Source organism: Labrus mixtus, chromosome 19 (genome assembly GCF_963584025.1).
Source record: "Labrus mixtus chromosome 19, fLabMix1.1, whole genome shotgun sequence".
NCBI classification, from domain to species: Eukaryota; Metazoa; Chordata; class Actinopteri; order Labriformes; family Labridae; genus Labrus; species Labrus mixtus.
Genome location: NC_083630.1, coordinates 21,093,446 through 21,106,781, shown reverse-complemented (window position 1 = coordinate 21,106,781; position 13,336 = coordinate 21,093,446). Strand labels below are relative to the sequence as shown.

Genomic DNA, 13,336 nt, shown 5'->3' with positions numbered 1-13,336 from the left:
AAAGATTGGCTTTTGGACCCGTTTCTTTTGAGGATGGCTCGTCTTTTTTTACCGTGGGGGACGTTGACAGAAGTTTCATGACTTGTCGGGTAGAGCAGCAGACAACAGGAAGCTCGTTTCCCCATGGTATAACATACAGTTTAATATCATCTTAATTAAGATGAAATCACGATTACTCATCCCATGTCTCCTAGCCGTTGGGACTGTGACACAGTTTTTTTCTTGTTGAAGTCTCTTTGCTTTCATATTTATTCTGAGAATGACTTTTATGATAACTGTATCAAAAAGTAATTATGCTATAAGTGTAATGCACTTAAATCATGGAACAATAATTTGGGTTACAAATAAATTAGAAAGAGCTTTTTCTCAGTTTTAAAGGAACAACGTGCAACTTTTTGATCCAGTAGATGTCGCCCTTGAGCACCAGCATGAAACCAACACAGACAGTCATGACTCAGAGGATATACTTGATGTCTGGTGTATTTATGTGTAAAATATCGCATATTCCTACTTTAAGTCTTTGTGCTAAGCTAACAAAAACTTAGCTTTTGTGAGATGCAAGTAGGGGGGGGCTTCAAGGGGGGAAAAAAAGATGGAAAACACCATTTTAAAGGGGTGAAATGTACAAAAATATCCATTTTCTTCCTGGAGCCATTGCTCCATTACATGACTCAGAGGCCCTCTTGAGTCTTTTCTCCTGAATCTTTTTGACAAATAACTCCATCCTTTTCACGACTCCCTTCCCTCCTCCATACAGTCCTCCCTCTCAGACGGCGTGCAGCGGTGACCGTCTGTTTCCACATGCTCAGTGTTTGAACTGGCTGCTCCGTCACAGATCTCCTATCTCAACTCAGGGAGAGCAACAACAGACCCGCAGCTGCAGCCAAACACACTCAAATATACTCCACACAGACTTATTCACTCTTTATTTTACTGCTTTCTTAAGTCTAACAGAAGCACATCCCCATGTGAAAGAGAAATGAAAAGACAGAAAGAGTATGTGTATGAGCTGAATGTGTTCTTGTTACCCCAAAACATCGAGGACAAACACTGTCACGTAGACTTATGTTGACATTTCTGCGTGTGTGTGTGTGTTGAGTATTTGTTGCCACAGATTTAAGCGTGAAGCCATTAAGCCCTTTCAAATTCTGGAGACAAGAAGCTGGAACTTGTTTTTATTTCTAAGCAACTCCCCGCCCCCCCCAATGGAAATTCGATTATTCTGTTAAAAGGTGCAGAATTTGTTTTCAGCTTTTCAGACAGAAATATAACAGGTTGGCAGAGTAAGTAATAAAAACAGCTCAAGCATCTCCTCTTGTGGGAAAGAAAGCCTAGTCAAAGGTTTGACTGAAAGAAATCTGCTGAGGTCTGGATAAAATTCCTTCAAACATTTACATAACAAAAGATTGGGTATCTAATCCTATCACTTTACAGCACACAACTCATGCCTCATTCTTGTTATAATCAAATTAAATGGTGACCCCTTGTGTCTAATGGGCTCTCAGCAATGTATAGTATACAGAGTGTTGTCAGTGTGTGTGCGTCATGTGTTTCTTTTCTCAACTCAAGGTGTGTTGACCTCTCTGCAGCGGCGCCGGCATTGACATAGTTCACACATGCACACACACTCTTGGCCACTCGCGGCTAAAGTTTCCTCCTCTCCGTTTCTTGGCAACACTTTTTCTCAACATGGTGGCTGCCAAGAGCTGCAGACACAGAACAGCACCGTACATGTACCTTACCCTTTTCTTTAGCCATGTCTGACTTCTGAAAAATCTGCAGAAGCTGGCTCAGTCTGCGGACACTAAACAGACTAAAACATACACACACACACACACACACACTGTCTTTATTTGAATCCAAGACTACAGTTATAGCAAGAGCTCTGAGTCATTGAAGCCTATATAGGTGAAGCCAATGGAAGCTCAGTCCTGTACAGGTCCATCCATCCATTATCTTTAACGCTTTTTCCAGTTTGCGGGGCTGGAGCCGATCCCAGCAGTCATTGGGCAGGAGGTGGGCTACACCCTTGGACTGTTCAATCACAGGGCTTACACACAGAGACAGACAACCAGCCACACTCACAAATGACCTATCAAGCAATGTATTTGGACTGTGGGAGGAAGCCGGAGTATCTGGAGGAAACCCACGCATGCATGGGGAGAGCATGCAAAGTCCACACAGAGAGTCTCTGTCCGATTTGAACTTGGACCCTCCTCGCTATGAGCCAACATAAGCAGCTAGTTTACCTTTGAAATACTTCCTGTTATTATGTGTATCTTATCATGTCTGCATTGATTCATTATGAACTTTATGGACGCTGTCATGGAGTAACGTGTTTATGGTTGCATGGCCAAAATCGAGCGAAACACACACAGTTTTTCTTGCCTCTCAAACAAATCCTCCCGCTTGCCTCCCAGTGATTACACTCATATGATTTATAGACTTTACAAACCGATTGACTTTATCACAATGCGTGCACCTTGTTGTGGCTCAGTTTACGGGGGAATGACATGATAAACCGTCTGGATGAAGTGGAAAGGTTTACGCGGTGCATTCTTTGTTTATTTCAGATGTGTTGTTTACTGCACAAACAGATGTCTCTGATTTTGTTGCTACTCTGTCTCTCTCTCTCTCTCTCTCTCTCTCTCTCCCTCTTCTCTTCTCACTCCTTCCACATGATTCGATTTCATAGACTGTTCTCCACTTGATATAAAACAGGTGTTTGATCTCAAGCCTGAACACAAGATAAATAAAAGTGGCTGGAATTGAAGTGATCTAATAAGACAACAGGAAGACTGAGCCTCGGATCTAAAGTATCATTCACTGTTTCATGCCCACACTTTTTTACACAAAGCAAATCATTTGAAACACACGTTTTTTAATTTGCACACAGAACTCCTTTCTGCACTTGTTAACGGACTTAAAGGAGCAATATGTAACTCTGACATGTAGCATTTAAAATGGATTCTGCAGTCCAAATTCAAAACATTGGAGAGAGCTGTCTCCCCCGCCCCCTCCTCACACAGGTTGCCATGTAGGTTGTCATTTCACTGACACTGAAGCTTCAGTGTTTAGCCAGCTCTGCATCCGTCATAAAACCTCTTTGCGTTCTTATTTCTCAACTTTTTCAAAAACATTTCCAAAATGTATTCTAGTTTTTACCACATTTCTGCTCATGCAGCTTTTTAGAAAAAGTGCTTTTGGGGTCGGGTAGAATCAGTTCTATCTGAATCAGTTCGCTTGCCAGCTTCCATCGCTGTAATACCTGTTGGTTTGCCGTTGGCCTGGCAAATCAAGGGGCATCTAAAACGCCCATGTTGGGGTGCCTTAAAACAGCCTGCCTTCTCTATTCAAAATATAAAACAGACCATTCCCCACCGGAATTGAAACTTAAAATGAGGACATACTGGCTGCTGCATTGTTGTCAGAGAAGCCAGCACTTCAACATAGCATGTTTCCTTAATGTCTGATCATATAGTAAGGTCATTTTATGATTTAATTCAGTAGATATCTTACATATGGCTCCTTTCAAACTCTTTGTAAAAACATTCCAGTGAACTGCCAGACTTTAAAAACAAGATTAATCTTTCACTTCAAAGTGGATTTAGCAACGAGTGCAGAGGGATGGTGATGTAATACCCCTTCATCTTAAACAAAAAAATGCATCACTTATTTTTTCTGAAGTCAACAACCATCTCCTTTGTTTTTCTCCACATTCAGGGTGAGGTTTTTTAATGCAGCACTATGTGACCAGTTTGTCTGCCTCCTCTCTGTAGTGTGTTTCATTATTGTTCGTGATTTGGCCCATCATCGTTGTGTCATCTGCAAACTCAATAACGTGATTGGGACTGGATCCTGCTGTGCAGTCGTGAGTGAGCAGGGTGTGATGATGCTTGAAGTGCTGTTTCCTATTCAGACTCGCCTCTGTTACTACCTCTGAAGACAGTACAGAGGGGGGATCACTTCATCCCCTTCATGGTGCCTCTGCGACATTCAGATTGAAGGTGTAATAGTCAATTGGCGTCAATATCGCGTCTTGAAATGGCAGTCAGAATAGGACAACTGACTACGGCCTGCTGGTGAGAAAGTCCAACATCCAGTGGGCTTCCCAGGCAATAAACCAGTATGCATGGTTGCAACTGTTAATAGCCAATGGGGGCTTTAAGAGATCATTTACCAGCATAACTTCAACTTGCAAACACTGGGAACATTACCAGTATTAGCCATTCCTGACCATCTCATTCATACTCCCAAAGGAACGATTACTGGCTTTCTGTAATAGCGCCGGAATGATCCAGGGATGCTGAGAGTTGAAAGAACGATAAAAAATAAAATAAAGATGAATGCATTCATATACGGCTCCTATTTAAAGGAACAGTGACTTTTTTCTACAGACTAATGTCTGTGCTGTCAGCTCAGATGCTGGTAAACTGACAGGGTGTGGAGCAGCCATCAGCAAACTCAAAGTTTGTCCCTTATGCGTTTAGCCTTTATTTTGATAGGACAGCGGATTGTGTAGGAAATTGTAGAGAGAGGGGTTAATGACGAGTGGTAAAAGAGCCGCAGGTCTGACGTGAACCCGGGCTGCCCCGCTTGAAGGACTATAGCCTCCTCCGTGACTTAGGGGCGTGACCTCACTTGCTGGGCCATCAGCGCCCCTAAGTCACCCGTTTTGAACTGCCAGCTGGTTGTGCTTGTCCGTCTGAGAATGCGTGTGTGCAGTTATCTGTGTGCTGGATAATGTGCCGGGGTAATGAGGGACAGAGAGAAAGATCAACTGTTATCATGCTGGTGTGTGGGAAACTCACAATATATCTCCAATAAAATTTAATGACACAGAATGAATTAAATTATCATGCTATCTCTCTCTCACACGTACTCTCTCTCTCTCTCTCTCTCTCTCTCTCTCTCTCTCTCTCTCTCACTCTCTCTCTCTCTCTCTCTCTCTCTCCTCCAGGGCTCCATCCAGCAGCTGTTGCTCAAGTCTGATCCCACGGCCCCGGATGACCAGTGCGAGGAGGACGATCCCTATGTGAGTGTGCCGGTTACACACATTTTACCAGTCAGAACGTGGAAGTATTCCTCCCTCTAGTGGTGCAAAAAGTGTACTACATAAACTATATGGCGTATGTGAGTAGCAGCACTACTCATACAGCACATATGTGCTTGGTCATTAAAATGTAAAGGGGATTTCTATTAATACAAACATTGTGAAATTCTAATAGTGTGATCCCAAAAGTTGTGTGAAAACAATTTTCTCAGTTTTTTTTTTTTTTAGTCTAATGGGAGGAAACACAAGTTCCAATTTCCAAAGCATGTAGGTCTCAAATTCATTCAAAGTCATCAGTACAAATTAAAGCACAGCCGTTGTCTTTGTGATGCTAATCGTAGTTTGAATCTGGGCTTATGAGAGGATTTTTTTTAAATATTGCCTGCAGAACCAATCAAAAGAGCAATATTTGGATGTTCTGAGAGATTCGGATACATTCTCTCTTCCTCTCCTCAGCTCAGTTCTGGCATTGTTTCCAACCGCTTAATTGACTCTGATATCTGGCGTTTTTTAGAGCTGAAGTTGGGCTATAAACAGCATTATCAGCGTCATGACAGAAAGTGTGGGAAAAAAAACAAACACTTTGTATTCAACAGTTTCTTTTATTAAATGGGGCGTAGCTGCATTTTTTGGCAACTTTCCTCCTTTTGGCTGTCTTAATTGCGCAGCTTGAAGGGAGCTTTTAATCATCTCTGTCTCTGTTTATCTTCTGACTCTGTTTGCCTCGGCTCTCTCGGTTTTTGCCTCCAGGCGTCCGGATTTGGAAGTGGCGATGACGCTTATGAAGACATGGAGGGACGAGACGAAGTGAAGAAGAATGTGGAGGAGAGAGAGTATACCATGGTGTGTGTGTATATATACACTCTGACTCACACACACACATACACACACTTTAATCCCTCAGTCCTCTGTCCACATTCAGCTGGGTTGGACCTGGACCAAAGAAAACAGCTCTTATCCTTACAGGCATGGTGGAGACTGGAACATGGCGATATGAGCGGCTCCCTGCCAGCTCTGTGCTCTCTGAAAAAAAAAAAAAAAATAGGGACAGACAAGGAGCAGAGGTGAAATAGTATGAAATCATTTTGACTGATGCTCATTGATTAGAAGGAGGAGACTAGCAGGAGGAGCTTTCCTTCATTCAGTGGAGGCTGCAGTGACAAATGTCCACTCAACCATTACCTCTTTATAGTTTGATTTGTTAAAGAATTGTGCAAAAAGGCAAACCACCAAGAACGATCTCATCCTCATTGGTCAGCAAAGCTACGTCAGATTTGAATATTTTTATTTATCAGGAGGTATCCGAGAGCCGTCAGCCAATATTTAGCCTATACTGAGCTTTTTAGATGACATAAATCTCTAACCCTGCTGAAGGAAAGGAGACGTATGTGTCTTTAATTCGTCATCATTTGTAGATCATTCATAAACAGGGAAGCACTCCAGATGTTCTTATAAATTATAATGCAGGAATAATGTTGATGTTCTGCAGCAGAGTGAGTCAGCTTGGTGCAATGTGAGGAATGTGTGTCTGTCTAACTCTGCAGTTGAAGCTGCTCTGAGAGAACAAATTTCCTGCCATCTGTGGCAAACACTCACTTTGCTCCTTTATCGGGGTTTTCTCGGTCTTAAGAGAAAAAAGCTGTTGATGCAAGTCAAAAAGCTAAAATATCACGGTTACAGAATATTTGACACCAAAACATCCTGAATGACAACAGTGGGATTGTGCATCGAGGATCATTTGATAATCTGTCAATATTTACATGATAGTGAGAAAATAAAAGTATTTACTACAGATCGGGAAATATTGCAGAAGAAAAAATCAATTTCCTTCTACTTCCTTTTTTTAATGAGGTGATTGTGGTTGTGTCATTGTTTTAGCCCCTCCCAGAGCTGGACCCCACCTACAGCACCCCTGTCCAAGCCCCGCCCACTGAGATGTCACAGTTTGATGATGAAGATATTGAGGAGACTTCTGGAGAGGAAGCAGAGAGGACCACAGTAAGAGGTAAAATAAAAACATCAATCCAAAATCTAAAAAAAGGGAGGAATAAATGAATCATTTAAATGAAAAGTGATGCCAGAGTACACAGCTGCTCCTCCTTTTGGTTGTTCCCTAAATGAACCAGCAGATGGTGCTAGAAACGACAGTGTAGCTGCTGTACTTTCACAAACAGAAGACATCTCTTTCTCTCTTTTTTGTCCTTTTAATATCCCTAAATGTTAGTTTGTAAGTTCATTTTCTTTTAGCTTCCAACAATAAAGTTCTTCATCTTTTTCAACTGAAAACTGAACTTGTGATTTACTCACTTTTTTTTTTGTCTCTTACAGTAAAACCTCTTCAGACAGATCATCCAGCCTCCATCCCTGACACTGTAAGTGGTGATTTGACACATAATCTAAATTATTTTTATGTTTTAATTGAAATGCAGTGGATAGTTTACATTTTAAATAAACAGTAAATATATTCAATATTCAGTTAGAGAAGTAAAAAGCAAGATTCACTGTGATTTTATTCACATTGCTTAAGTCAAAAACACGCTGTGCCAGTGTGAAGTGTCACAATTACAATAATCAGGACCCAAACTGAGCAACATTCAAAATGTTGCTTGTTTCAAAAACGAGACTCACCAGCATTTGATAATAGTGATCGTGAATACAGTGTTTTGTTTGTTTACACCACAAACTGCTCATTTCTTTCTTTAGTTTTTTACTTCTGGATATCACGCAAAAACACACAAAAGAAACAAGAGAGCTTTTTAACTGAGCCCAAAATATGTTTATGAATAAATGGATGGATGTGAATTAATATTATTTATTGACCCTTCAGTCCCTGCAGGTTTCTCCAGGACAGAAAGGGGAGCAAGGTGAACCAGGTCCAGCCGGTCCCCAAGGACCTCCCGGCCCTCCAGGACAAGGCTCGGGAGACGGTCAGGGAGGGGAGCCTGGACCCCGGGGTCCACAAGGACCACAGGGAACTCCAGGCACACCTGGACTTCCTGGAAAAGATGGACAGCCTGTGAGATTTTTCAACTTTACTTTTATGAATATTTGGTTTTTCCCCATTTTTTTAACTCTGCTGTCTCTAAAAAGAGCTAATTAGAGCACATCCTGTTGTTAAACTCAGTCCTACAGCTGAACAGATAAATGGATGGATGATGGATTGTTTCTCTATTTTTGTCTTTTTTTTCCTCCAGGGAAGCAAAGGAGAAACTGGCAACGCTGTAAGTCTTAAGTCTTTGCTGTCGGGTAGATTTATAGTTTTGTTCTTGTGGAGGTCGTTTTTTTTATTCTCTCTGGAGAAAACGGATGCAGGAAATAAACCCACATGCTGATCTAGAAAACTATACTTTATATTTTAATTTATACTTTAAACGTATTCGGCCTGTTATCTTGACTGACTGAGGTCACAGATCTGATCGAGGACAAAGTTCTTGTTTGGCCTAATTGCTGCGTTCAGTCCTGAACACTGGATAAAGTGTCACTGTACTAAATTTAAACAGTCTTACATGTACTCTGGTGTATTATTGAGCACAGCTGTAACTTTACCTTTCAAAGGGGGCGACAGGGATTCCAGGATTTCCAGGATTACAAGGAGAGCCTGGTCCAAAGGGAGAAAAGGTAAACACAACTTGTTATCAGGACACATGTGATCACAATGTAATTTCTGATTTATAAAGACATTGCTCTTGTTTGTTAGGGAGCTAATGTTTTTTAAAGTGATTTTTGGGGCCTATTTACCTTTAGGACCGCTGAGGAGAGATGGGTAATGTTGGGAGGAGAGAGGGTGTGGCAAAGGGCCGAGGTCAGATTCGAACCCACGGTCACTACGATGAGGACTATAGCCTATGGAGAGTGGGAGATAACCGCTAGGCTATCTGGCGCCCCGCCTATGTTTAATCTCTAAATATTCACAAACAAAACCAACATCTCTCTGTTGTCTCCCTTAGGGTGATACTGGCTTTGGTCTTCCAGGTCCTCCTGGACCTCCAGGTCCTCCAAGCAAGTCTTCCAGGTTCCTGGTAGGTTTCTGTTCACATATGACCTTAAAAAGACAAACATACTTCATGTTTCTAAGTGATATAACTGTGATTTTATTGATATTCCTTCCCAGGACAAAGTGAAATTTAGGATAAGAAAAATGAAGAAAAATGAGACTTAGGAGTCCAGATTCTTTAAAACGTCTCATCCATACTGTAGATCTGAGCTGCATGTGTGAGATCTCAGATTAGTGTCAACATGATCTTAACAATAAAGAACACAAGTTATGTCTTATATGTATTTTTTACAAATCTTTCTTAAAAATGTAGATCTTGGTTTTCTTCACATTAAGCTTCATGTTGCAGCTTTATATTAACATTAAGCTGTCAAATAGGTTAAGTAGAAGAAATTAATCCAAAATATCTGAATCAATGGTCATGTGGTTTGTGTTTAATAGGAGGGCTCAGGATTTGAAGACTTTGACAGCGATGCAGAGATTATGAGGGTAAGTGTTTATGCTATCAAGCTTTTAAGATGATATATTTTGACAGAACAGGACATTCAATTACATTGGACCATAAGTTAGACAGGTACTTCTAAGTCTACTTCTTCCTCTTTGTGTGACTATAATATTTTACATGGTTTCATCAGGGGCCTCCAGGACCTCCAGGACCTCCAGGGCTTCCAGGAAACCCATCTGAGGACATCATTCCTGGACCACCTGGGGCTCCTGGAAAAGACGGGAAGAATGGAGAGAGGGGTGAACCTGGACTGCCTGTAAGCCAATCACTGTTTCTGTATTTCAATTCACTATATATTCACATGGCGGCTTTTTTCCTCTGATCTTATACCCCAGGGTACCAAACTCAAAAGCATTCAGGCACATCCAAGCTAAAATCACAGTTCATGAAACATGAAAGGACAGGTTGGAAATCTTAGGAAATAGTAATTTAGCTAGCTAGATAGCAGATATGTTATCCAGCCAAGGATAATGTTAACAAGCCAACAGTTTCAGCTATCTTAGTATAATGTTGGTTAGCTAACTGTTATGTAAGTTAGCTAAAGATGCTATTAAACAGCTAATAGTTTGTTAACTAGCTGAAATAACTTTAGCCTACTCATAAAATGACGATATAAACTAGCCAAGGAATGTTTGTTATACCATATGTGTTGGCTTGCAAATGATAATGCTAGTTAGCTAACAGTAGTGTTAACCAAAGTGCACACTTTTTAAGTTGTTTTTACACAGGACAACTTGGAATGGCATGCAGCAAAGGATCGAGGTCGGATTCAAACCCATAGCTGCTATGTTGAGGACTAGCCTCAGTAGCCTGTTCAACGTTCAGCTTTAGCAACGATTTGGCTACATGACTTAGCCTTGACCACCTTAAAAACATTATTAGTACTTAATTTTTTCTAAATTTTGGGACATCAGAGGAAAACAGCTTCCTTGTGAGGGATTAGAACATAAGAACAAATCCACAACAACATTTCAAAATTGGTCGATTTATTCTTAAATATGAAAGATTGATTCATGCATCTCGTATCAAACTTCTTTTTACAGGTGATTGAGGAGTGGTTTTTTAGCTCTGGCTCTGGTCCTGGTTCAGAGTCTGGCTCTGGCTCTGGTTCAGGGTCTGGCTCTGGTTCTGGTTCAGAGTCTGGCTCTGGCTCTGGCTCTGGCATTGGTTCAGGGTCTGGCTCTGGCTCTGGTTCAGAGTCTGGCTCTGGTCCTGGTTCAGAGTCTGGCTCTGGCTCTGGCTCTGGTTCAGGGTCTGGGTCTGGTTCAGAGTCTGGCTCTGGTCCTGGTTCAGGGTCTGGCTCTGGCTCTGGTTCAGAGTCTGGCTCTGGTCCTGGTTCAGAGTCTGGCTCTGGCTCTGGCTCTGGCTCTGGTTCAGGGTCTGGCTCTGGCTCTGGCTCTGGTTCTGGTTCAGAGTCTGGCTCTGGCTCTGGCTCTGGCTCTGGTTCAGGGTCTGGCTCTGGTTCTGGTTCAGAGTCTGGCTCTGGCTCTGGCTCTGGCTTTGGTTCAGGGTCTGGTCAGGTATTAACAATTGGTCCCAGTGTAACCACTGGACCGAAAAGACAGTATTCCCCCCAACTTTATTTTCAACCCATGTTCCTCAACTGCTTTTCCAGCCTTTTCTTACAACATGAAATGTATCAAACATATTGTGTGTGTGTGTGTGTGTGTGTGTGTGTGTGTTTGTGGTTTCAAAGAGAATGGCACCAGTTGGGAAAAGTGTTGATTTAGGAAATAATATGTCTGCGTAAGTACGTGCCGGTTATGCAGGTAACATAAGTTCAGACAATTATATCCTAACAGCACTTTGGCAGAATATTCTGTTCGAGCTTCAGAACATGGTCAGCTGCAGCATCTGTTGGGGGAAATGTGTCTTTTGTCTTTGAAATGTAAGAAGCTTTTACTAACTTATTGTATGAATGGCTTTAATACTCACAGGTTTAAAGTGTTTACGGCCACTTGGTAGATTAACTTCAGTTCCTGGGAGCCTGAGTAAAAAATAAATTCACTTTCAGTTGGCTTGCAGCTAGCATCCTCCCTAAATGCCATACTAACTGTGTAGTGAAAGTACAGATTATTTATACTTGTGTAGGTAGGTGTATACAAACGACATCTGTGCCTCTATCTGACATGTTTAAAGTTTGTTATCATTCTTTCAGGGTGTCGATGGGAGAGACGGAGATCCCGGGCCAGCTGGGAAGACAGGAGACAAGGTGAGACTATAAGTAGTCCAGATGTATTCCTAGTAAAGACACAGATTTCTTATAGGTGAGTGTAGCACATCCACCAGGATTACCCTCTTGCTTGGGGTGCACGTTGTTTGAGCTCACTCTGATTTCCTCTGAGCATGCCTCCGTTAGTAAAAACAATTTCACACAAGCTTAATAACCTGCTAACACACAGAGCCAAGTGTTAATGAGGCGAACCCCCGCAGGATAATAAAGCTAAAGGGATTAAGTGGAAACAGATCTGTGTTGCAAAACAGAAAGTGATGTTGCTCTTTTGTCATTGTTTTTATTTGATCATGTTCTAAACAGGGAGAGCCCGGTGTAGGTGGACAGCCAGGACCAAAGGTAAAATTATGATATCTTTACGTCACACTTTTAATTAAATCTTTTAGGTTCTCTCCTCTTGTCCCCTCACTGTACCACTAACTGAATTAACAACATGACATGTTTTGCAGGGAGATCAGGGCCCTCCAGGGTTTCCAGGCCTATCAGGCGCAGATGGTCCAGAAGGGCCATCTGGTCCAAGGGGTCAACCTGGCGCTCCTGGGCCCCCAGGTCCCCCTGGAAAAGGCTACACCTTTGACTTTGAGGTACAGTGTCTACAACTCAGAAACATTAACATAACATCAGAGAGAGAAACAACATAACAACATACACCTGCAAACATATCATTTTCTATAAACCCATAGTCCTCGCCTTCCCCCCGGGTCTTTCTCTCAAACGAACAATGTGAGAAACATATTTGCAGTATGTCAGGGAAGTAATTTAAGTAAGTGAATGAATACATATTTCAATAGAATCAATAAGACAAAACACTGGTTAAAAATGAACAAGAAAATTACATCATAGATCTACCAGCGTTAAGGGCTCCAATCTTTTCTCAACCATAACGTGGCCTGTCTGGTTCATCCTTAAAATCTCTATTGAAGAGTTAACCCACTGATGAATAGAGAGAGGGTGCGGTGGCTTTCACCTGACTGCCAGCATCGTGTTAGCAGCAGTACATGCTGATAGCCACAAATAGAGTTATAGATTTCTGTTTTACTACTGACTACATTTCAAAGGATAATACACACTGCACCTTTGTCAACAATAACAAAGGAGTCGGTCACAAAATCACACAAAGTCAGCATGATTACAATTTAGTTGAATCAGGTCTTTTTGACACACAGAGGCAACATCAGTTAATTTTATTATGATATTTTTGGAGGCAGTAACTTGTCAGGCACTTGGAGTTTGACTATTGGTGATTTAATTTGTTAATTATTTAGGACTTGGAAGGATCTGGGATGCTGAGCGGTGTAGGAGCTGTGCCCTCCAGAGGCCCACCGGTAAAACTGCATGTGTTTGCATGAAGAGCATTATGCATTTAACTAATTCACTTTTAGAGTTTTATACACCATTGATCATCATACAGTGTAATAATATTATTGCTTCTACTGTTATTTATTTCAGCTTGTATTCATTAACTTGTATTTGTTAAACAGGGTCCTCCAGGAATCCCTGGACTTGAGGGACCAAAGGTGAGACGTGTGTGTGTGTGTGTGTGTGTGTGTG

General features: G+C 41.7%; 1 protein-coding gene across 1 annotated transcript in view; it reads left to right on the top strand.

The window, feature by feature from the left end:
• LOC132993949 (collagen alpha-1(XVIII) chain-like) overlaps positions 1 to 13,336 on the top strand; it is a 56,748-nt gene that overhangs the window by 32,563 nt on the left and 10,849 nt on the right. Inside the window, exons 5-19 of the mRNA XM_061063950.1 lie at positions 4,961 to 5,035; positions 5,804 to 5,896; positions 6,932 to 7,058; positions 7,382 to 7,425; positions 7,881 to 8,069; positions 8,248 to 8,274; positions 8,609 to 8,671; positions 9,001 to 9,072; positions 9,489 to 9,536; positions 9,683 to 9,808; positions 11,711 to 11,764; positions 12,089 to 12,124; positions 12,235 to 12,369; positions 13,051 to 13,110; positions 13,267 to 13,302. Of these exons, the coding sequence (XP_060919933.1) occupies positions 4,961 to 5,035; positions 5,804 to 5,896; positions 6,932 to 7,058; positions 7,382 to 7,425; positions 7,881 to 8,069; positions 8,248 to 8,274; positions 8,609 to 8,671; positions 9,001 to 9,072; positions 9,489 to 9,536; positions 9,683 to 9,808; positions 11,711 to 11,764; positions 12,089 to 12,124; positions 12,235 to 12,369; positions 13,051 to 13,110; positions 13,267 to 13,302 (1,185 nt within the window). The remainder of the gene's footprint in view (positions 1 to 4,960; positions 5,036 to 5,803; positions 5,897 to 6,931; positions 7,059 to 7,381; positions 7,426 to 7,880; positions 8,070 to 8,247; positions 8,275 to 8,608; positions 8,672 to 9,000; positions 9,073 to 9,488; positions 9,537 to 9,682; positions 9,809 to 11,710; positions 11,765 to 12,088; positions 12,125 to 12,234; positions 12,370 to 13,050; positions 13,111 to 13,266; positions 13,303 to 13,336) is intronic.